General features: G+C 26.9%; 1 protein-coding gene across 2 annotated transcripts; it reads right to left on the reverse strand.

Annotated features, from left to right (window-relative positions):
• Window positions 1-87: 87 nt before the first annotated feature.
• On the reverse strand, window positions 88-20276 carry LOC107438211 (uncharacterized). Of its 2 annotated transcripts, none has more exons than XM_016050439.4 (8): window positions 20080-20276; window positions 16939-17109; window positions 11387-11479; window positions 10597-10654; window positions 10333-10441; window positions 8520-8823; window positions 6943-7085; window positions 88-5129 (listed from the first exon to the last, which is right to left on the reverse strand). In XM_016050439.4, exons 1-8 carry the CDS (start codon window positions 20153-20155, stop codon window positions 4974-4976), a joined length of 1110 nt encoding a protein of 369 aa, XP_015905925.2. In that variant the 5' UTR covers window positions 20156-20276; the 3' UTR covers window positions 88-4973. The 2 variants fall into 2 exon arrangements, with proteins under 2 accessions (XP_015905925.2, XP_015905924.2); XM_016050438.4 differs by having other exon boundaries at window positions 10333-10444.
• Between the last annotated feature and the right edge of the window lie 5471 nt (window positions 20277-25747).

A 25747-nucleotide genomic window follows, 5' to 3' on the forward strand; every position in this document is an offset into this window, starting at 1 on the left:
TATTATAAATACCTTTAATAGAAAGCACAAGTTTAACAATAAAAAAAAAGTTATGAAATCTTCAGTGATTCATTAAGGAACCGTTCATAAATGATAACACATTTTTTATTCGATATTTTGGACAACTTTCTCCTCTTTGTCACACTTTACCATCTCCCCTACATATTGTCACGCTACATTGTCTATACTATAAGCAAATGCAGTTCAGATATTTAAATTTTTTTTAAACATTTACTAAGTTTTTCAATCACAATGGTGAATATAGCAATAATAATTAGATGAACACCAAATTCAATGAAAATATATATAATAAATTTTTAAAAGTAGTTAATCTGCCGATTTTATATATTTTCAAAAAGAGGGACTTCACAATTGTTGTACCCCTTCCTCCCCTCTAAGCATGACATCATTTATGAATGATCCCTTAAATCTACAGTATGAGGTTATGAATAGACTGGGCATATGAGGCAAACGGCCTTCACGATTTTGATAGCAAATAAGCTCTTTTTAGTCTAAATTTTCAAAGAACATTTGCAAAAATGTGGCTAAATTTCACTGAATTTTCTTCTCTAGGACGTGGGTTATTTAGGACATGGATTATTTATAATAAATAAATTTCCAAAGAATTTAGATTTGGCATTAAGTTTCAGAATCTGGGCAGTGAGGCGGGGTGACTAAGGAGATAGAGTGATCGGATCCCAATAAGGTCCCCCAGGTTCACATCTTAGCTTTACCTGCCCGATACAAATTCTGCCGACCACAGTGAATAACTTTCTTTGAAGGTATACGAATTATGTGTTAGAATCTCCTTGCCGTCGGGCAACTGGGGGAAGTTTTCACCTCTATGTAAAGCCAAATGTGGGTTAGTTCCGTCAAAAAAGTTCTCTGCTTATGGTCACTAGGTCTAAGGAACACTAGGGTCAGCCGTTTAACTCCGGTTATAAAATAATCTAGCAGCCAATTCCAATCACTAAAACAAAAAATGACAAGACTAGAAAATAACTCAACAATTAAAATATGTTGTTCTTTCCTGTATGTACCGTTCCATTTTCAATAATTTAGAACTGGTGGTTATCTTTTTTTTTTCATTGGTTGCATTTTAAAGAGAATTATTTCATTACAAATATTATATCCCATCATGTAGAGATTTTTTAGTGCCTAAGAACTTGTAAAAATGTATTCAAGTGTAATTCTGTTAGTATTCAACCTTTTAAGAAGCAAGCACAAAGAACTTTTCCTTTACATTATTATAAAAAAATATGGGTAATTTTTTTATTTTTAGAAAAGTCATTATTTTTTTTTAGCAATATGAAAGAGAGTCAGTTCTAAAATGACAAAAATACACAAAATTGATGCCATTAATTTATTTTTGATAGAACGTAACAGAATAAATTAACAAATATTTAAAACAATTTCCTTGAGTAAGAAATTTTATCCTTATTTACTCTCTTTAATTCCAAACCAAAATCTTTAATAACAGTAGTATAAAAGATTAAACTTGTAACAAAAATATCAACTTATGTCCTTAATATTAGAATAAATATGTACATACATTAAAAAAATATAACATAATAATGCAATAAATAAGTACTAATATATAAAAAGAACTAAAGTCAACATAAAAGTCAGTAACTTATTAGGTCAGTAAAAAATGACTGACATTGAAATGGTCAATTAATGAAACATGAAAGGAGGTAGAAAAGAATAATTTGTGGCATTATGCTACGGAAACAAGTTTCAAAAGCGGTTGCAAAGAAAGTTAATTCAAATATACCATGGCTAAAAGAGAAAAACTATAGAACTCTTTTCTAGATAAAAGAAATTGGCAACAAAAAACGGTGCATTCTGATGACAAAATTAACAGACACCTGTGCAAATATTCTACTAAGAGTGGTCTAGTCTCCAGCAAAAAGTTTTTTTTTTTTTTTTTTTGCAACAGTAGCAATTTTTTATGAGATTTGTAACTTATTTTGTAGCCTAGCGAGAATAAATATTCTGATAAAGAACACAGCAAACCATTACAGTTTTATCTCCTTCAATTTTTCATTTTCTGATATTACAAATCACCTTTAACTTTTCAGACATTCCTTATACGAACTAAATCTATTATCATAGAAATTAAAAAAATTTGTGACAAAATTTGATTAAGACCAATGTCAATGCTAATAGCATCTACTTTCTTTACTAAACACATTTGGCACATTTAACATGAATGTAATACATCTAACTGCATTTTATCAAACAGTAATACAAAGATTTTACAATGTGCAGAAGTTAGCAAAAAGTTCTTTCAAATGAGAAAAATATTTTATACAAAATTTAATCATACAAAAACATCATAAAAATATATTCTAAATAAATACTAATAAGTAGGTTTTATACATATTTATATTCTTGACTAATAAACACACATAATTATGTGTCTCAATGTTAATAGTATAATAAAAAATTTAAATAAATATTAAATACTTGATATATAAATTATCACAGCAAATAATCCATATAAAACAAAAAAATTTTTAAAAAATATTAACTACTAATAAAAAGCACTTTGCAAAAATTTTTATGGCAAACTAATAACTCAACATATTAAGTAAGAAATAGTATTTTAATTTATTAGACGTATAGGAATCTCAGAAACTGCTAGATTGTGATGTTAAAACTACACCACAGTACACAATATGAAAGATTTACAACTATATGAAAACTTTTATGTGCCTCTCAGAATATTTGAAAGAAAAATAAGGTGAAAAAATATTTTCGAGCAATATCATAGTGTGGTGGAGGATATCGTTCAGTTTTTCACACAAGTGCAATTTAATATTGTAATATTTAACAAATCTGCAAAAAGCTGACATTTATGATGATGTGCATTTACATTTCTACATATTAAGTGCATTATTCCAATCTACACATAAAAACAGTTCTAAAATCAGATATGTTTGGGTGTATATTCAGTAAATTTTACAGAGATACAAATAATGAAATATTTAAGCTTAAAACATTCTTCATAGATGATATGTAGATAATTTCTAAAGAGAAATTTGTAAATTGAAAGTAAAGAAATTCATTAAAATTAATCGAAATATTGCAGAATTAATTTTAACAAATTAATACTTATTTGGGACTGTTAATAAAATACTGCACACTTCAACAGGAGTCAATATTTTTTCCCCTCAACAGTTTGATAAAAATATATTTTTTACAAAGGTAAAAAATTTAAATGTAAGATGCGATAATTATTGTACAAACTTTGGAAATGAATGTATGAATTACAAAAGAGTATCAAACATCAATTGATTAAGATCTTGTAAGCTAATAAGATCATTAAAAATTTGAAAAATACGAAAAAGATGAAATGTAAATTCTCTAATCAATAAAAAGAAAATATTGCTTTCTTGTGTAAATAGGAAACATTATCAAGACATTTTGAAAATGATAAATAGCTGTTTACACTGCAAAACAAAATAACATAAAAATATTTATAATTTCGTTAAGAAAATTTCAATAGATTTTACAAGGAATTAAACAGAGTCCCACAAATTTTCACTGTATGAATTAAAGAAACTTATTTTTTTCTTCTTATGGTAAGTAGAATGCATTTTAAGTATTTTATAATTTATAAAATTTAGACTAATCATTAGAATCAATGATATAAATATCTTAAACTTTAATAAACAGATTAGAAAATGTCATTTAAAGAGTATTTAAGTGTCCTAAACAACATTCTACAATGCTCTTAAGAGTCAAAAAAATCTTTTAACAATAGTGATTAAAAAAGTTATTTACCAGACAGATACAGTATGTAAATGTTAAGAAAGAAAAATAAAAGTCACCAGTTTTTTCTTACTGTTATGTAAAAGTAAAACAAACGTAATAATTTAAACATTCCTGTATTCAAAGTCTTAAATTTAATTTAATAATAATACTGATTTTTTTATTTTATTACTCAACTCATTATTTATGCTTAAAGTAAGGTCATAAAAGTAAATGAAGTCATTACAGACAATTAATTCTAAACTTGTATATTTTATGTTTAAAAAGAAAGCTCACACTTTGGTCTTCTAAGCTCATAATTAATTAATTGTAAGAGGACTTAATAATTTACTAATTTCTTTAAATGCCTTATAATTAAATTGAATGTAGAAAAGTATTACAATCATTAACTAGGTTTTATTTTCATAGCACTGAAACCTAGCAAGACACAGTTTTAAGATAGGTAAAAATGGAATAATAAAATTTGTACAAAAGCATAAAATAAAATGTTTTTATAACCAATAAAAACAGTTGGATCTTTATTAGCTCAATTATCAGACAGATTAACAAGTTAACAATTGCTAACAATGGCCTGAAGAACATGAATTTTTAATTATTTATAATTATTTTCCAATGGAAATGAACAAGCTAAATTTATTGCAGTAGTTACAGCAAACAGCATTCAACAAAGTAGTATTTAATTGATTCATAATTTTTTTTTAATTAAAATTCATATTGGATTGCTCTCAAATCGTAAAAGAGGTTAGAAAAAAAAGTAGAAGAGGTTAGAGTAGAGGAAGGGGTTAGTCACTAAATATATATCACAGTGAGAGTTCAAAAATACCTTAAAAAACTCCTATTAAAATTAAGAAAAAAATTTATTAGAATATCTACTGGTATTTTAAGTAACAGAGCAATCAAATCAATAAAAACACAGAAAAAATAATCTCAATATTTTCTTAATATCATTCAATTGCCATTGACAAAAAAATATAAGTGCATGATGATTTTTGTGACGATATATTAAAAACATCTAGAGGTAAGTAAGAAACAGTTATCCAATTTAAGAATTAATAGATAAAACTTTGAAATGACTAGAAATGTCACAGATTAAAAGAAGAAAAAAACTCAATGAAATGGGCATTAATAATAGGTGATAGTCTAACTTGGTGAAGTATCATACTTTGATGCAAGTTTTTCTTTTAATTATCTCTAATTTACAGTGTTGTTCTCTCCGCTAAAACGACTTCAACTTCATTTTCAACTAATAACTCTGTGTCTTTGTTTAATTGAGAACTCTGGCTTCTGTTTAGAGCAATAGCAGCAGCAATATCACTTCTCATACGATTTTTCCTCTTCTTACAAAAATTTGCCTGCGACAGATAAAAACATTAAATGAAACAGAAATAAATAATTACAAATTACATTGTCTATTTTATTAAATTTAGATAGTTGTTTTATGGTTTACTGCTTAATTACTATTACAAACATAATTAATTACTATTGCAAACATTTCTATAGTGAAATTCTAACTGTAGAAAAACTTAGAATATATTCCTTTAGATAATTGGAACATAAAATAGCATTCATTGGTCTGTATGTATACACTTCAAATGTCTATAGCAACTTAAGTTTGCGTATAGTTAATATATTCAATATTGAATTAACAAAATTTCTAAGTTACAAAGAGACCAATTTAAAAAATAACAGAAATAAAATTTTTTATATCATTTTCTCATTTAGTATAATTTGAATGCATAAAAAAAACATAAATAAAATATTTTTATACAACAAAAAGTGATATAGTTTTTTAAGGGAAAAAAACCCAATTTGAAAAAAAATTTCCAAATAATAATTGTTTAATAAATAGCACATACAGTGGACATAAAAAACGAAGAAAGAAAGAAATACTGCCTCTCAAATACTTCTTGTTCAAAATATATATATCGCACAACAAAAAAGATTAAAAAAAAATTAAAAAAAGAGAAAAATTAAGAAAATTAATAAGTTGAAAACATGGAAAATATTAAAGATTAATGAAATGAGAAGAAAAAATTATTAAAATAATATATTTAAATTTTTTTTTAAAAAAATATTAAAAAGCCGGGAAAACAAAAAAAAAAATAAAAAATATATAATCTCTTCATCAACTCACACGATTATATCAGCAAAAAGGAATGCTTTCAAATATTATATAAATATACCAAAAGCAAAATATATCAATACAATAGTGTGAGGAGCACTAAAAAAAAAATTGAAACAAAATGGAACACATTAAGAAACATATCACGTAAAAAAACAGAAAATAAAATATAAAGAAAAAACGGAACAAAACACAAAACGAAATCTATGAAGCAAGTAGCTAATTCAAATAAACTAACATGCACATTTTTTTAGTGCTCCGCACGTTATTGTTTTGATATATTTTGCTTTGGTTATATTGATATAATATAGAAAGCACTTCCTTTTGCTGATATATTTGCGCAGATGATGAAGAGATTATATCTCGACCATTCTTGTTTGCCGGCTTTTTAATATTATTCTTTAAATATTTTATTTTAATAATTTTTTTCTTCTTCTCTTTTCATTAATCTTTATATTTTTTATGTTTTATCGATATTTTTAACTAAATCTTTCTTAAAATTATAATTGTATCTCAATTTTTTTTTCTTAATCTGAATTTGCTGTATCATCAAAAATGACTAAGTGTGTTACTAATTGTTAATTATTGAAAACATTTGTCTTAAATAAACAATTTCGTAAGAATGGGTTAAGGTGGAAAAAAATTAATTTTTTTCTCCTGAGAAAATTAAAAAAGTTTTTTTTTAAATTTTTTGCATACTTTAATTATTAATCCTACTTTTTAGAAAAAAACTCTCGTTTTCCTAGAGTTTTTTAAACTAATTTAAAAATGCCTTCGAGTTTTCGAGATTCTCAATTATTTAATCAGAGGTGTATGAACTATGTAGAAAAGTGATTGGCCAATATGCCTCTTAATTTCAATTTGTATTTTTTGTGTACTGGAAATACATAATTTATTTTAACGCATGTAAAAAAAAAAATTTTTTTTATTCTTCTAAGTACATCAGAAATTTAAGTTTAACTTCTCTAAAAATATATTTTCTATAAAATGGCATAACTGAGATATTTCTATTAAACCAAGAAGAAGAGGGAAAATAAAATTACTTTTTGGAATAAATCATAGTAACAGTCACTTGATGAAGGTCGTAAGCTATAATTACTCCAAGTAAAGCTACTACATTTTCTGACTCCAATTTCTGATGCAGGATGAGAATCACAGCTGTACAAACTATGTTGATCAAAATTTCCTGAAATAACAAAAATTTGAATTAGTGAAAAACAGAATTCTAACTAAAATGAATAACTTTTGACTAATATCGGAAAATATATTTCGCATTTTTATAAATTAGACAGGTAAGGAATAGAATTATTACTGGAATAAATAATATTTATAAGGTTCAGGAAAAATCTTTTAATACATGTCTACACACACTAATATAAGGCTAAATATTCCTTAAATATTAAAAATACATCGTTTACAAAAATAATTATTCTTTTATTAAAATAAATAGGTTGTTAAAAACAGGTGGAAAGGGAGATAATAAATGCAGAAACAGATTCGTCAATTTTAAAATGATAAGATATAGAAGTTCTAGAATAACATGAATTAATAAAGGCAAGCATGAATTTAATTTTTTTTAATATTTACATTCAAGAACTATATAATATGCCTTTTAAATAAACTTCAACGTTTTAAAAAATCCAAAATTTTAAATGCTATTACAATAGTTTACTCTAGTTTTTAAAAAAATTATTTCAAGAAGCTTATTTAAAAAACGAAATTTTAATTCATACTCTCAACATTTGCCATTTTGGAAAAACAGTAAAATTCTTTCCTGAACAAAATTCAGAAGTCATTTAAATTACTCTTATTAGTATATTAAATGTTATAACCAAATACTTATTTGCTTCCTTTAAGTATTTTCAATAAAAAATTTTCAACAAAATTTAATATAATTTTAAAAAACAAATTGATACCCTTGTATTAACGAAACATCAAAAACTGGATTAGTTAGGAATTCGAAACAAAAATGTCAAACTACACATTAAATACATGTCTACAAACTAATATTATTAAATATATTTCCGAACTGAAATATTTGTCAACTGAATTAATGAAAATATAACAACAAGAATAAATAGTTTTCTTAAATATCTGTAGTATTTTTTTTTATTCTGTTATTAATGCTAAAAAAAATGTAAATTGCATTATTATAATTTACAAATAAATAGAATTGCAGATAAATAAAACAATCACCAACAAGTAACAATGATGATAAAACAATTTCATAAATTATCTGAGTCTTCATAGAATTGTTCCTTAAATTTCTGGCATTATAACACATTTTGTAAACAAATATATAAGATTCATACACACAATACATAAATATTATTAACATAAATATTAATAACTTAAAATTGCAATCATTTGCTTTGTTCTAATTCTTCAACAAAATAAGGCGTACTCCAACACTTTTGGATAGTAGATTAGCTAAAATTTGAAAGTTATGCAATAGAAAGATAATTTAAATTTTAAAAAAAACTGTGAAAAATGAAAAAGTTTAAAAGTGAAGAAATGAAATGAAGAAGAAAATGCATTCACTCAAGATAAATAGCTTTTAAATAAAAGGTTAGATAAATAAACCAAAAAAAAAAGACTAATCTAAATTTGGAACAATTACCAGAATAAAAGCTTCTATGAAACAATGCGGGTGATTCTTGATGAATGGTAATACTTGGAATGCTCATATCATTTGGTGAGAGGATGCTCGAGTTCGTGCAATGAGTAATACTTCCATTTTGCAAAACTGATGATGTAGAAATCACAGAACATGACTGATTAGCAGTATCATTAGAACAGGTACCATTTGGAAGCAGATTTGGTCCATTAGAATCAGGTTTCTTTTCATCAGAAACAATTATGTCAGGGCATTGTGATGACATGGTGTAACTCATTGAATCATCAAATGTGCTATTTAAAAGATCCTAAAGGAAAACAAATTAGTCATTTTAATTTTACAACAAAATTTGAAAAGAATTACAGAACATTGTTTGCAGACAAGGTGAAATTACACAGCACATTGATTATATTGTAAAAAAAAAAAAAACAATTTATGGTAGAAGAAGTACAGTGCTTAAAAACCTTTTCTTTTAAAAAAATAATAATAATTACAAGGTACAGAGTCTAACAAAAATGAGGTATTCAAAAGCGAGACTCACAAATAAAGTTGAATTTTATTATGCAGCTTTTATGAAATAATAAGTATAATATTTTTGCGGTGGTTGCTCAGATATGAATTATAAACGAAGAAAATATAAAAGTTAATAAATAGTTGTTTTAATGATAACCAAAAAAATTTTTTCATAGGAATAATCAATAAAATTATTAATTGAATAACAAAAATTCTTAACAAATAAAAATAACTTAATTTTAAAAATAATTGGTAATTTATTAATAATGTTCATTTTACATTTCATTATAACAAATTAAAATATAAAATTATAGGGTGTTTTTTTTTTGTACATATATATATATAAAAAAAGATGAGAATACGTTTTAATTTAATATAACCCGAGAGCACATTTAATAAAAAAAATGTGTTAAATGTACTTTTACACAGGCAGGGCTCCCAACAAAGTTTCAGGACAAAAAAGGAAAGAAAAAAAAAGAAGGTAAAATAGAAGTGAAAAATGGAACCAAGGGGTAGAGCACAAAAATTTTAAAAGAATGAAAATTTTTAGCAAATATTATGAATTCTAATTTCAAATTAAAACAACTATACAATATTAAAAATATATTGAAGAAAATTGAAAAGTAGAACAATTTTTTGCAGCAACAGCAACCATTAGCATTTTAATACATCACAGGGAAAATAAATCTGAAATCCAAATTTTTTTTTATGATAAAAATAATTTAGGTAAAAAATAGTAACTATATTTATAAATAGGCTAAAAATGATTAAAAATAGGCTTGAGGGACAAGAAGAAAACTAAATATACTCTAGAGGTCAGTCATGCATCAAGTTATTTTTTAATTTTTTTTAGCGTAATTCTTTTTTTGAATTTACGTTATTTCAACACAATTTCAGAAAATAATATAGTGGTGATTTTTTAACAGAATTTGTTAACACTCACTAATTTCTCATTTTCTATTTTTAATCTAAATAGAAATTACCAAATGTTTTATCTCGGCTACTCTATTTCCTATACTATTATTAAATTGAACTATTATTCAAATTATTTATAGAAATGCTCTAATTAAACTCAAACAAAATATTAATGACCACGGCAGATAGTACACACATTGCTTAATTGCAAAACGTTTATGATAATTGAATGATTTTACAACATTAAATACTGTATCAACATTATTTATTTAGCAGTATTTTGTAAAAATAATTAGTCCAACTTAATTTAAATTAACAATTTCATTTTAATTCAAATTAACAGTTTTTTTACATTTAAACATATATAGACAAATTTAATTTCACTAACTTTGTCAGATGAATTTGCAAAAAAATTGAAGACAGTGCAGTCCTCAGAGGATTTTTCTCTTTTATATGCAAAATCCTGAGTTGGTTTAAGTCCCAAAAAAACAACGGAGCTGCTGAAAAAAACAATTTTTTTTTAACTGTTATAAAATATAAAATATTTAAATTAAAAAAACTATTTTGTTATGATAAGTTATGTATAAAATACCGTAAAGAGAAGACTTTAATTGTTTATGTGTGATACACAAATTTAAAAATACATAAATACCTTTGCACAGTAGGGTATTTTTTTCCTTTTAAGTTAGATGTATTCTTAGGCTGTAACCCTAAACCAAACGAAACCAAATTAGTTATATTGCAACCAAAAACAAACTTCTTTGCATTAATAATTTTTTCATGCTAAGTTATAAGAGAATAAACAATATATGTAGAAAATAAAAAAAAACTATATATCATAACAAAAAGCAGTACTTTTTGGTAAGAGTTTGGTAAGAGTAAGAGTTACCAAAAATGTAGACATTTGCTAATTTTTTGAAACTACTAATTTTATTTGCTAATTTTATGTTATTTATTTTTTTAAACATTGTACAAAATGAAAGCTCACAAAAAATGAAATAAAAAAAAAAGTAATAAGAAAAGGTGAATTTCTTTGCGTCTGGTTAAAATATACAAAAAGTTAATTTCTTTGCAACATAGAAATGTATATTAACTGAATAATATAATAAACCAAATTAAAATGTATATCTATCTATTATTCAACAATCTATGAAACAATGAATAAGTTGTATAAGAATTCTTCATGATAATAACTATAAAACCTAATGTTAATTCTCTCATAGAAAAATTTGAAACTATGTTTAAATTATGAAAGAATTTTTCAACAAATGTAGTGAATTAAGGATTTTGAACAAAATTATGACATAATCATGCTCCCAAAGATAAACTAATGAAGAAGATAAAATTAACGCATGAAAATTTTTTAATTTGATTAAATTATACTTGAAAATTTTTTTTATAATGAACTGAAAGAAAAATGATGGAGGAAAAAAAAAACTTACAATATTCTTTTTTCTTGCTCAAAATAGTCATTCTACAACAACACTTCCAAAATATTAGAATTAGCACACAAAGTGCAATTACAAGAGATGCACCTAATATAACAAATAAATAAGTTAAAATAGAATTTTTTAAATCTGTTAATCACATTTATTAAATTTTAAATTACAATAAAACTGTGTCCAGTAACCTCAGTAACAAAAAATAAATAAATAAATAATAAAACTAATACCTTTAAAATAACATTAGTATAAAAAATTCAGGGATGAGAGTAGTCAGAAAGTAAAAAAGAGTAAATCCTAGAATATATATATATATATATATATATATATATATATATATATATATATATATATATATATATATATATATATATATATATATATATATATATATATATATATCAGGGTTGGGTTTTTGACATGACAAGGGTATAATACTGGTTTAAACCGTCAAAAATGTCAAAAACTGAAGTTTGCCAAGAAAATATATAAACTTCAAAACTACCAACAGTTGCCATGCATTAGATTGAAATTTAATTATACTATAGGTAATCAGCAGGTTTTAAAACATTTTTTAATTAAAATCAAGGTAAAATAACAGATTTAAAATCTCAGAAATTTATATTCAAATGCATGTGCAGAAAAATTTTGCACAAAAATTGTTTAAATAGTATTTATATTTAAAAAAAGAATTTTTATTTTTGATACTTAAGAAAATTAAAAGTTTATTACTATGCATTTTTGACATATAAGGAACATATAACTAATATTTATAAGGAACTTACAAGTTATGTTGTATAAATACAAACTTGATACAAGTGTATAAATTTTTTTTTTTTTAATGTTATACCGAATATCTTTATTATCCAGTATGTTAATTTGAATTTAAAAGTAGTTATATTTATGAATAACGATAAATATAATTCATATTGTTTATTATATTTATTTATAATTATTACACTTATCATTTTAAAACAATTTTTATCTCTTAATTTTTTTTTCTCCACTTGTATTAAGAATACAAATAATGCATATCTTGAAAGCAAGAAGTAATTATTCAACAGCTGAATATTTAGATATTCAACAAAACTATATCGTATTCAGCAAAATGAAATTCACAAGTATTTGGATAAACTAAATTTTCAGCATAGTAAATGAATAGGCTGAATATACGGTAAATTGACACTATCTACTCTGTGTATTTAACAGAAAGCACTTAAATTTGTATTGTCTTATGTTAAAAAGATTATTAAGAAGATTTAAAAGAATATTAAAAAGATTTTTCTTCAAAAGAAGATGTCTAATGTACAAAACTGCTAATGTTTATCTTTAAAAATGTCTAATTTTTAGTATAATCTATACTATACGCTAAATTTGGTTATAAATAAATTTCTTAATAATATCACTGCAGATTTTCAATAACACATGAAAATGAATACATAATATTACAAAAGATGTGAGTTTTAAGTACAAGATTTTGGTTACTATTCAAAATATAAGTGTTTCTTCAAAATTTTAAATTTATTTTTTCTAGAACATATTTAGAAACACTATCCCTTATAAAAAATATATAAATTTTATGTATTAATTAAATTTCACATATGAATATAGGTTTTTGACATTTTCGACATTTTTGACAGTGGGGTTTTTGACGTGACGGTTTAAACCATGGTTTAAACTGTCAAAAACTGTCACATGTCAAAAACCTGCCAACCCTGATATATATATATATATATGAAAATTTGACAAAAAAGTGCGATTTTTAAACTTGTAAACCATGTGATTATAAATCCCGATATGAGGCTTTTAAATCACGTGAATATGAAACTCTACATCGAATTTAAAAAATGTGAAAATACAAATCATGATGCATAATTTTTAGCTCACGATGAATAATTTTAAAATCACGCGATATTACGACCGCGAAAACGAATCACGACATTGGATTTCAATCTCGCGAAGCTACATAGGGTTTTAAAAGCTCGTAAATACAAATTGCGATATTGGTTTTTTAAATCTCGTAAATAAGAATCGCAATGTACAATATTTAAATTGCCTGAATACGAATCGCAACGTTCAACCTTTAAATCAGTTAAATACGAAAATCAATGTTCGATAATAAAATCACGATTTTAAAAATGCATGAATACAAAACACGATATTGGATTTTAAAATCTTGTAAATACGAGTCATAATGTACGATATTTAAAAAGCGTAAATAAGAATTGTAATGCGCAACTTTTAAATCAGGTAAATACGAAAATTGATGATTGATATTAAAATTGCGTGAATAAAAATCAAAATATTTGCAGAGTCTGGACTTGGGATTTGTAAAAGGCTTGTTTGTATTGTTTTCTGTTTAGACTTAATAAATAAAAATTTACAAGATTAATTGAATGAGCAAATAAATATTTTCACCGCAAATCCACCTCCACTTTTTTGTTATCTTTCTTTTGTTTGCTTTCACACCAGAATACAAGAAGCAGCGACGTCTGAATTACGAAAATATGAGCCATCCCGCCGACGAATAAAAAATACGGAAAATCTTATTTTCTGTGCGTGAAATCGGAGAAAATAGCTAATATAAGTAAAAATGCGGAAGGGTTAGCAGCTAGAACGTAGTTTGAATTTTCTGTTTTTCTTTGAAAATCGTAAATAAATATAATTATTTTACTTCAACGACTGAATTTTCACAAAAAAGAGGGATATTTATTCAATAAAAAAAAAAAAACGAAACTTTTAGAGAATTGGAGTTTTTGATAAAAAGGCTGAAATTCGAGAGACAAAAGGGAAAAAAATCTCATCCCTATATAAAGGTCAACCAGTTTTATTCCAAGGAATTGAATTTTAGAGAAACTTCAGAGGGAGGAATGAGAGCTTCAATAATTTCGATCTGCGGAAAATTAAATTCCTCATAAAATATTTTAACTTGTGCAAAAAAAAAATTTCAGCGGAAATTTGCGGAAAAAATGGAAAGATCTGGAGAGAAAAAAAAAAACGGAAATCCACGAATCCGCGGAAGAATCTCATCCCTGAAAATTTTAGAATTGTTTAAAAATTTTTTATCAAACCAGGAAAATTTAAACATGCAGTCATACTTGAATTTTCATAATTCATGTTATGTATGACCAAGAAAACAACATTAAAAAAAAATGCTGTACCTTAAAGTGAATGATTCTCTATTAAAATTAATAACCAGAAACAAAAAAAAATGTATGCATTGTCACATATGTAAATGTTTTATTTTGTCAAAAATATTTGGGGGGGGGGAGTGCACAATCATTTATAGACAGTTCCTCTTTTAATAAGGTACACCAATTACATGATGACTCGGGAAATTACCAATTACATGAGAGCATGACTCGGGAAATTCACTTTGGAATGAAACATATATTACATAACAGTATGATAAACAGTGATTATGTAATTAAAAATTTTGATTTTAAAGTGATTCCTCAAAAATGTACTAATATGAGTATAACCTTGCAATGCCAAGTCCTTTTTTACTTCCAAGTTTTCCATGATTAAAATCTAGATTATTGTTTATATAACCAGGGGTCTGTCCAGACATTTTGTGAAAGATCCGTTTTTCGTGAAATTGTGAAAAAATTACTCACATTCTTTCAACCAGGGTCCGCTTTTATGAATTTGTGTAAATAGGATCCGTTATTGCAAAAAAAACTTTTTCAAGGAGTTTTTAAATTGTAAAGACATACAAGATTATGCTCAACACTGTAGAAATTATAATTAAAAAAATTAAATTTTAAAAAATAAACAACAATTGCTGTTTCTAAATTAGAGATGCAACATACAAATATTTGGTATTTAGCCTATACTGCTGAACGCAGAATATTCATTTCGGATGAATAATGGAAGAATCGTCTGCCGAAGACAAAACTTAATTCGTTTACATCCATCTTTCTTGTTTTCTGCCCTGGGAAGGGTTTATTCGATTAACAAAATAATGAAGATAAACAAATTTGTGAAGGGTCCGATTAAAAGAAAAATCATTTTGTGAAGGGTCCGTTTTTAAGTTAAAATATTTTGTGAAGGGTCTGTTTTTATGAGAAGATATTTTGTGAAGGGTCCGTTAACGGATCCAAATTCCTTCTAAACAGACCCCTGATAACAAAACAGGGTACTCACTCTACTTCAGAAAACAAATTCCCTGATTTTTCAAATATATCAAGTAAATTTCAATGAAAATCCTGAACATAATTTATCTATACCATGAAAATTTTGATTTTTATTTAAAATGCCAAATATTAGATTTTGTGTGCAAAAAAAAAAAAAAAAAAATTACATAATTAAATGAGGATGGGAACATGTCAGTTTGACTAAAATGTGAAATTTTTACAACAAATAATTATAAAAGATGTTAAAATTATTTAACTCTAATCTCAATAACTGATTACTGTTACTGACAATACTAAGACTGGCAGACGAAGATTTCTAGGTATGAAAGAGGAATTTTTCTGGTTTTCGTAAAAAATTGCAATTTTCCCTGATTTTTGGAGTTGAAATAAAATTCCCTGACAATTCCAGGTTTTCCCAGTTCTTCCAGACTCCTGGGAGCCCTACAAAATATACAATAAAATTAAATAACAAAAATCTAACTTAACTATTTCAAGCCCCATTTATGAATATTATTTTAACCATTATGTATCATTTTATTGAAACATTAAATAACTCCAAATAAAAATCAAGATACATGTAATAATCAAAAAACACAATAAATAAAATCGAAATATATTTAAATTCTTTGTGAAAACAATTTTTTTTTCTTAAATTTTTAGAAAAAAAATGTAAGAGAAATAAAACTGTACCCTGCACGATTCGAACCTCAAACATCTCACTTTTAAGTAGGTTATCTGCCACTAAACCATTGTGCCGTTATCAAAGGAAGATTTAACTAGTCTATAAAGTGTACTTGATTTAAAAAATGGCTGGCTAGCGCGCTGTATTATTTTAAAGGGTTGGGCACTTTTCAGGTTTACTGCTATTTATATACCAAATTTCATCCCAAAGTGAATTTCCTAAGCTGTGCCCTGTCCTTGTTAGTCACCTTGTTAGCCTTAGACAAATATCACAGTCTAACAAAGGATTGGGTTTACTTTATACTACTATGTAGACTAAAGCAAAATGATGTGAATAAAACACAAATGAAAGTACATAAATGGACAAACAATATTTTTAGTTCCATAAACCAGAACCTTCTTAAGGGTCTAAACACCAAATGAGAGCAGAGAAAGTAAATAAACAAACACGTGTAAAGTAGTTCGAACTACTAACTTTTAGTTATCATTAAACTACTTTGCAAGTGTTTGTCTCTTTACTTCTGCTACCATCATTTGGTGTTTAGACACTGAAGAAGGTTCTTGTTTTTAGAACTAAAATCATAGTATGTTCAATCATGTACTTTCCTTTGTGATTTATTCACACTTTTTCTTTTAGTCGAAATATCAGTCTTGAGGGTGTTCAAGAAATTAATTTCATTTTTATTTTGTGGTAAGTATGATTATTATGATTTATAATTCTAAAATATATCTTACCAATAATAGCACCAATAAATAAGGGAAGGTCTTCTTTGATTATTCCAAAAAGTAACTTTGGTGAAGCACCAGGAGTTGCAGTTGAATTAATGGACAATTTATCTTTAAATGCAAGAAGAGTAACACTTTGTTGAAGGAAAACATGTTGCCCATCTTTTTGAGTGTTTGTGTCTATTAAAAACAGAAAAAAATTAACATATAAACAATTAATTTGATAATAATAAAATATATCTAATAAGCAATGTGTTTAAAAATATGAGAAATTTTTTTAAAAAAATTATGTGTACAAATTTTTTTTTTAATTTATCGAGATAATTGTTATACACTTTATTTTATGGTGAAAAATGTTAACATTTTTTTAAAACTTTTATAAATGCTCATATATTTCTCAATTATTTACAGTGTATAAAATAAAAAATGAAACACCTAAGAGGCCTAATAGTCAGATTTTCAAATATTTAGATGTGTTTTTAATACTGTAAGGGGCTGACCTTAAATATACTAAGTAATAAGTTCATAAGAAAATTCAAGCAACAAAATCAGACAAAACATACTTTCTTTCTAATTTACTAAATAATTGTTTTTGAAAAAATTTAGGTTCCTGACACTAATAATAGGGGTGGGGAGCTGGCAATTATAAATAGTTTAGTTAAAATAGTCTTTTACAGTTTGGATCTCCTAATGTTAATTTCACTATTTTGAATTTTGCCACATTTCTGAATCTATTTAAGTATGTCAAAAATTGTTTTTCAAAAAATAATTTTATTTCTAATAATTATTTAAACTTTTTAAATAATTATTATTTTTAATAATTTTATTTAATAATGATTGTAGCAATTTTGAATAGGTAACGAATTCTGACATTATTTTGAGCTATGTTGTCATTTTAAATGGCAAAATACAAAATTACTATTTTAATTATTTCTTTGAATAAATGAGTTTTTCATTAACTTAAATAGTTTTAGAAATAAGACAAAATACACAAAAAGTAAAATAAATATTAAGATTCTCAAACTTTAGAGTTTTTTCAAAACTTAACTGTAACGATCATATTGTCCAAATTGCAACTACTACCCATATTTTGAGACTTAAAAATGTCAATATATAATGAGGAAAAAAAAAAACAGGTTTATTCCAAGAAACTATGTTTTTGTATCTTATATTATGTACTGCACAAATTAATTAGCATGTTTGATTGAAGGCAGGCACTCTAATAAAGGTAAATCAATAATATATAAAAATCTGTTTATTAAATCAAAAGTTATTAAGGAGTTCCTTTTCCTCAATACATTGTACAACTCATATTGATTATCTCATAAAACACAGTGCAAAAACTTTGCACAAAAATTTACAAACTTTTGCGTTGTACTGATTTTTTAAATTTAGAGTCAAACTTTTAATTATAAAGAGAAAAATAGACCCTGAAAATAAAATCAGTATCAACAATAAATATTTCTTTAATCATATCCAAAAAACTTTCATAAACATTATTAATAATAATAAAAATGTATTTAATATTTCTAGCTTCTATTAAGTAATCATACATCTCTCACTAATGTATATTGTTGAATATTACATTTGCTGATAAATACTGTGTACAAACTTCACACCAAATTTTTTGAAGATTAAACCCCTTGAAATTTTTCCATATGGTTGAAAGTTTTTGATTGCCTTTTTAACACAATTTATTTTAAATCACACACTATATCTAATTTGTTTAATATACTGCAGAAAATTAAGTTTCACATGTGTTCTGAAAAAAAAAATTACCATCATAACCATTATTTGTAACCAAAGTTGGAGACATTTCCGTATCGTGATCTGTCTTGACGACTACAATCAATAAGGTGGGAGATTTTCGTATTGTGATTTGTAGCAGAATAATTGCCAAGTCTTGGCTACTGCCGGACATCGGCCCACGACACACTAAAAAAATGCATCACAGACAGGGACCAACAGGAAAAGTTTAACTCATAGGCACCCCCGGGCAAACGTCTACATTTAAACTTTAAAAAATTTAAAGTTTAAAATCTAATTGGCAATTGTAGATGGCTCAACAGATCACGATACGAAAATATTCCCCAACAAGGTGCCAAATGGACTTTAAACTTGCAAATTCTTCTTGAAAAGCATGTAGAGGTTTCCCAGGTGGTCATGAGTTATACCCTTTAAGTTGATCCCCTCCCATGATTTTTTTTTACAGTTTAGCTGCTGGAAGTTTCCACGATCTGGAAATTATTCTGCTACAGATCACAATATGAAAATCTTCATCTAAAGTTGAGAGGAGAATATTTCTATATCGAGATCTACGCCAATTCTTGGCGAATTCCTAACAGTGGACTTGTTTGAAAAAATTGCATATAGAAGAGGTCCAACTAGAAAGGTATAACTAATATCCACTCACTAGCAAAAGCTATACAAGTAGGTTTTTTTTTTTTTCAAAATTTGCATAAAATCCATTTGAAGCTTTAGCGATTGTATTTAATGCAAATAACCGCAATACAACAGAAATATACTTGTTGAAAGGTTTTAAACCTTCATGCCAAAAAATGTTCTCATATTAAAAAAAAAAAAAATCACATTTTTTAAACAATGCATAAAATACATCTGCATTAAATTTGAATACATGAAGCATAAACTTAGTCTCTAGAACTGTTTTAAAAAAGGCTTATTTTCTTCCTGTTTTAAACTTCTTTACAAAGAGAAATTGTCAAGAACAAGTCAGAAAATCATGTACGCGACATTCAAGTTTATAAATATTTAAATTGGGTTTTGTTCCTTGACATACCAAAAAGTGTTTTTTTACGAACATAGTTATATTTTGTTAATTTTTCTTCTGAAATTTCGGGGCACTATGCAACAAGTTACAGGCCAAACGAATTTTTATCTGTTTTTTTTTTTTTATGTTAAAATAAAACATACCACCAATAAGAAACAAAAATTAACAAAGAAAAATGCATTTCTAGTACTTAGTTTATATAAGATCTTAATTTGAAATGCGCTAATATTGCGAAGGAAATTATGGGATGAATAAGATCATCGGAAGAAATAAGATACAAATATATATTTCTGAGTGCTAATACGATTTAAGACAATATCAGGGTACAAAATCACATAAATAACACTTCTCAATATGAATACTTTGTTTTAGAGGAATTGCAGTCACTTCATCTAAGAGTTGAAGAGATTTTTTAAGAAGATCCTTCATATTTCCCATGTTGTAAATCTCCCCGAAGCATTTTCCTAAAGTTCATAGTTTTTGAGACAAAAACATATTTATTTATATTATCTCTCCATAACCACCCCCCGGAAAACTGAAAACTAGTGATGATGGATTTGATGCCACCACTATTTTCATGTCATGCGAAATAAATATTATGTATTCTATCGTACAGTTCGTACAAAAAAGTCAGCCCTACAGTTTGAATAACACTGGATAAGTAAGTATGTATTTTATTTACGTCGCACTAGAGCTGCACTAGACTATTGGTGACGGTCTGGGAAACATCCCCCGATGGCACTCCAGCTTTGGTAGCTCGACGACCTCTGCACGCAAAGTCGAGCACTTTCTACGGTAGAACAGTTTAACGAGGACCAATACTGCACATCCTCGGTCCCTACTTAGACTGATCTAAGTGGTTCCATGTTCCATACCCGCACACTAACCGCAGCCATTGATGTTTGACTTCGGTGATCTGCTGGGAACCATGATCAGTCCACTGCGGGACAATTTGTGGTTGAGTATTCGGAGATGCGAATGAGAAGCTGCGTGATGAAATTCATATGCCTGTGAGATACTCGCCAATCTGGATTTCACTGGCATTTCCGAATTCACATACTTGATTTTTTTCACATCCAGCTAGAATAACCTTAAGACACGGTTCCCAGTAAAACACAGAAGTGAAGTATGACTGGCGGGTGTCAATGAGAGGATGGGTGACCACTTTGAAAAGCCTGCGAAGACATCTGGTGTGTATAGAATAAGTTCTCGATAAACTGTTCCATCGCATAAAGCATACTCACTGAGTTCGATTCGCATAAGTGATTGCTAGTCTATGCTATTCGCGCATGCCCCAAAAGTTTGCCTTTCATATAGTTTAATCTTACGCACTAGAGTCTAGGGTACGCGCGTCTTGGGCAATCGGAGGAAGTATGATAGATTCCATAAAATGCTTATCTTCATGCGCAGGTCATTAGATTACAAAAGCTGAGGGAGCCAGTCCATTACCACCCGTAGAGATATTAATTATAACGACGGTATAGGTAACGACGGAAATTGAGCTCACTTTTTTATAGAGAAATAATTTCTCTCATACTATTGAATTTGTAATTCAAAATTCCTGAATTAATTCGCCATCTTTTTCACAAAAAATTTCCAAAATTTTTAACTTAATTTAAAATTCCTTGCTCCAATAAAACATTTTTTTTCACGATATTTTATTATTACTAAGATAACTGGATTTAAAAAAAATACCTGAAAATCATAGCATATCTGTGTAGCAAAGGCAGTTGCAAAATCCCCCAAAAATTAACAAAAAAAAGTACGATAAAAAATAAGTTAATAAAATATTTTCATCAGTTACGCCTTATTTCAAGTTATTCTACTCCATAATAATAATTCTTATACATGATTAATTCTCAATAATAACTTCCAATTATTATAAAATGTGGACATTTAGCATAAATAACAAGCAATATAACTGCAAAGTAAAATTATCAATCGATCGATCTAAATTATTTCGATCCATCGATCTCAAAAAAATTGGGATTTAGTTCAAGATTCCTCTCTCCTACCTCCTTTCAAAATACACGAATAAAACAATTTGTAACATGCTTTCAAGTTTGTTATATTATACAAAAATATTACAAGTAAAAATCAAGCTTGCGATTGAATGCTCTTGCTCACACTGTTGCTTGAATCTTAGGACAAGGTACCGAGCCAGTTGTTAGTCATGAAAGAATGATATGTATTCTTTTTTGTTTAAAACTGTTTTACTTATTTATTAACATAATGTAATTGAATTTATATATATTTGAAAATTTTCTTTAACAATTTTTAAAAATGTTTACATGCAAATTTTCACACGATATTCGAATAAATTACTTATGTGTGTGAAATATATTTAAAACTTCTTGTCAATTTAAACAATTCGTTACTTTAAAAGATTTTCTTTTATCAATTATCTACATACTATAACTGAATTTATAATTTGAAAAGTTGCAATTTTTATTCCTTAAAATAAAAATTAGAAATAAAGACTTTCAAATTTTATTGTAAATTTTTTATACATAAATTTTTCTCAAATATTTACAATAATTGTATCGATCGTCAGTTTAAATTATAGAATTTTCGAAACAATACAGATAAATTGAAATTATATAACATAAATAAATATTAAATTTCATATAGTCAAAAAGTTTAACCCAGTAAGTTCCTTTTTTTTAAATTTATGTTTTTAAAAAAATTTAATTTTGTTTAATAGATTTGATTATGAAATTACATTTGATTATGCTCATTTGAATGCAATCACTCTATTGCTCTAATCATTTTAATTAAAATTTTAGCACTCGTTCTTTTAATTCCAACTTTCCTTTCAGGTCTTATTTTATTGATTTTTTTTTTTTTTGTAATGTTGTGAGTTGTTTTTAGATGGCAAAACAGTTAATAAACAAAAAAAAAAAGGAAAACTATTTTTTTTTTGTTTCAAACAGGCAGGAAACTTATTATGTTATGCAATAATTATTAACATATTTTATTTCTAGGAAAAAATAACAAGCCAATAAAGTTATAAAAAAGGGGGCCAAATAGATACTTATATTAGATATTTTTTACTATTTAAATTAATTCGATTCAGTTTAAAACAGTTAATTACGCTTCTAAACTGAACTAATTCAATTTAGACGACTAACATTTTAATTGTTCAATCTATAAATCATCGTTGTGCATTTTTACTAAGGATTGTCTTTGGGATAGCAATTAGCCCAGGATAAACTTTAAAAAAAAAAAAAAAAATTACATTAATAAACATAGATAAATACACAAGACGAGTTTCTTTTAAAATATTTTTCGAAGTTATAAAATGCGGAATAAACACGTTTTTCAACGATTTTTTAATGTTGAAGAAACGTGCTCGGCTGCTGTTATTATCTAATAAAGAAGGGTTGCAAGTCACTTTGTGCGCCGCTATGTCTACTCCATGCTATCTAGTAATGGTTTATAAGTTGTATAAATTATCATTTAACTTATGATTTTGTTAAGATCATGGAAATATATTTCAGATAGTAAACACTAATTTTCGATTTCAGCGTATGATGTACAAACCACAAACCTTACATTAATGAGAGACTTTGGTAAAAGGGATTTGTAGAAACTACTTCTAAAAGCTAACGTTTTGAGTCACTTGGAATAAAATATGGAAGCAGGATTGCCATTTGAAGAAACGTCTATATTTTTTGGAATTATTAAGCGTAAAGGATGTGTAGAAGCAAACTTACCTTTGAAAAAACGTCTTCATGATAAAAAGTATTCGAAATTAAAGGAACGATTTGATGAAAGTAATAAATTCACTCCTATCGAGCTTTGACATTTACAATATCACAATCACAGATAGTTATCTTATCTCATAAACAATTGATTTTTTTTTGTTCCTTCAGGCACCAGAATAGATTATTTTGAAAGAAAAAAAGCATACGCATTTGTAAAAAAGAATTGTGTTCATTAAAATAAAAATAATATCAAACGCATGCAGAGGAATTTTTCTTTTGGGGACGCAATCCTTTTGCAGGGATTGCATACGATTCAAAAATTGAATAAGCATATACGTACAAACGTAGAAATACTTGAAAATTTAATTCTGTATTCATTTCAGTTAAAATTCATTTATAATTTTCATACTCATCACCATCTAATTAATTTTTGGAGTCGTTGTTAAAAAATTATGCACAATAGGGGTCGCAATGAAATATTTAAGCAAGGAAATAAAAGAGAAATTTAATGTTAACCTGATGAATCACTACTGAAGAAAGTGATATTACAAATAGTAAAACCTATTTTAATGCCAGAGGAAACTAAAGGTTACTTTAAGAACATGACAAGTTCCATTGAGCGATCTGGTTTTGATGTTTTCAATATCAACTTCCTCAATAAAAATTCGTCAGACATGGATATTTTTTTCTTTCCAAAAATAAATTTAAAATCTCAAATGTGTACACTGGTTTCGTTACTGATAAGGATGCTAAAAATAGATAACGTATCTATAAATTGGTGGTAATTACGTTCAAAATTTATAATAAATTTCACTGAATGAGCAATAGTAATACTTTATTTACGTCACACTAGAGCTGCACAATGGGCTACTGGCGACGGTCTGAAAAATATCCCCGATAATCCGTAGACAGGCCATCACAATTTTGATCCTCTGAAGAGGGGATGGCTGCCCCGATTTGGTGAACCGACAAACTATGCGTGACGTCGCGCACTTTACGATAGGACAGTTTGAGAACCAATATGACGCAACCTCAGTCCCTTCACAGGTAGATTAAAGTGGTCACCCATCCGCTCACTGACTGCAGCTGGTAAAGATTGAGTTCGGTGATCTGCTGGAAACTTTATCGTATGATCTGTCACTGTGGCACTTAACTGATTGAATTTTTTTTTTATGTGGTATGTTTTATTATATTATATCCGTCGTTGAACAGCCGACCAATATTTTGGGTTTACGACTACTAATGTTCAACTCCGTAGCCCTGTAATTTTGAACCAATCCAGAAGACAAGGAAACTAATGGATCAGTACCTCCAGAGGTATTGATTTGTTATGGAAACATGGAGGACTTTGCGACTCGACAGATTTAACGTGCATCAGTCACCATTTACTACACGGGGAGTCTTCGCCCGGCGGGGATCGAATCCACGAACTCTTGGACATAGGTCCAGTCCCCACCAACCAGGCTATCTCGGCCCTAAATGGCATGTTAATATAATTTATAAAATGGCTTGCATTTTTCCATAATTACACATACAGTTATATATAATGAAATTATAAATCGAAGTAAATGTCGCAAATAATAAAATCTCAAAAACATACACCTTTCATTCGGTACAATTTGCTTAAATTCTCTTTCAAAACGTAGAGCAGTCTTAATTAAGATGATCAGCTTTTCAAAAAACTATTAAATAAAAAAAAAAAAAAATTGTAGCAAAACTTCTAAAGGTTATTATTCGAAAATTAATCTCTTTTAAGAAAAATTATTTATTTATTTATGTTAGAGAATCCCCCTCCCTGCGAGGGATCTTTGTTCTAAGAATAATAGTTTGGAAAGCAAAAGCAGTTCATTTTTAAATGTCATATAGACATTTTTCTCCCAGTTTGTTAGTTTCTTGAGGCCGCTCTGGTTAGCTTAGACTTAATCGAAACCTTCAACAATTGATTTTGATTACCCATCCCATCAGATATTCTGAATCCAGATCAGACACAAAAATGTAAACATTTATTTGCAAACTCAAAACAATGGCGCGCTGTGATATGTAGATCAGGGTGCGTAGCCAAATTATTCAACAAAAAAAGCACCTTTTAAGCACTCAAAAAGTATTTCTAAGCACTTTAAAAAAATATCATAATTAGGCATGGTTGGAAAGTTTTTGACAATCGACGGTTTTATCCTGTTTTAACCGTCATGTCAAAAAGAAAACCTTTTGACATTGTTTTTAGCAATTGTCAAAAATCATGAAATTTTGAATCATGTAAACGAATGGCGATTTCATACGCTACAGACTGACTATACACCGAAATAGATTGAGGTTGAATTAA

The sequence above is a fragment of the Parasteatoda tepidariorum genome, chromosome 10 (genome assembly GCF_982258835.1).
Source record: "Parasteatoda tepidariorum strain Cologne lab strain chromosome 10, Ptep-v5.0, whole genome shotgun sequence".
Classification (NCBI taxonomy): domain Eukaryota; kingdom Metazoa; phylum Arthropoda; class Arachnida; order Araneae; family Theridiidae; genus Parasteatoda; species Parasteatoda tepidariorum.

Bases quoted from the DNA above. Each gene is read 5' to 3' on its own strand.
- LOC107438211 (XM_016050438.4), bottom strand. From the start codon at position 20,155: ATGGGAAATATGAAGGATCTTCTTAAAAAATCTCTTCAACTCTTAGAT. The intron at 17,110-20,079 runs GTATTCATATTG...TGTTTTTAATAG, and splicing joins TGCAATTCCTCTAAAACAAA to ACACAAACACTCAAAAAGAT. The intron at 5,130-6,942 runs GTAATTTTATTT...TATCTGTCGCAG, and splicing joins ACTATGATTTATTCCAAAAA to GCAAATTTTTGTAAGAAGAG.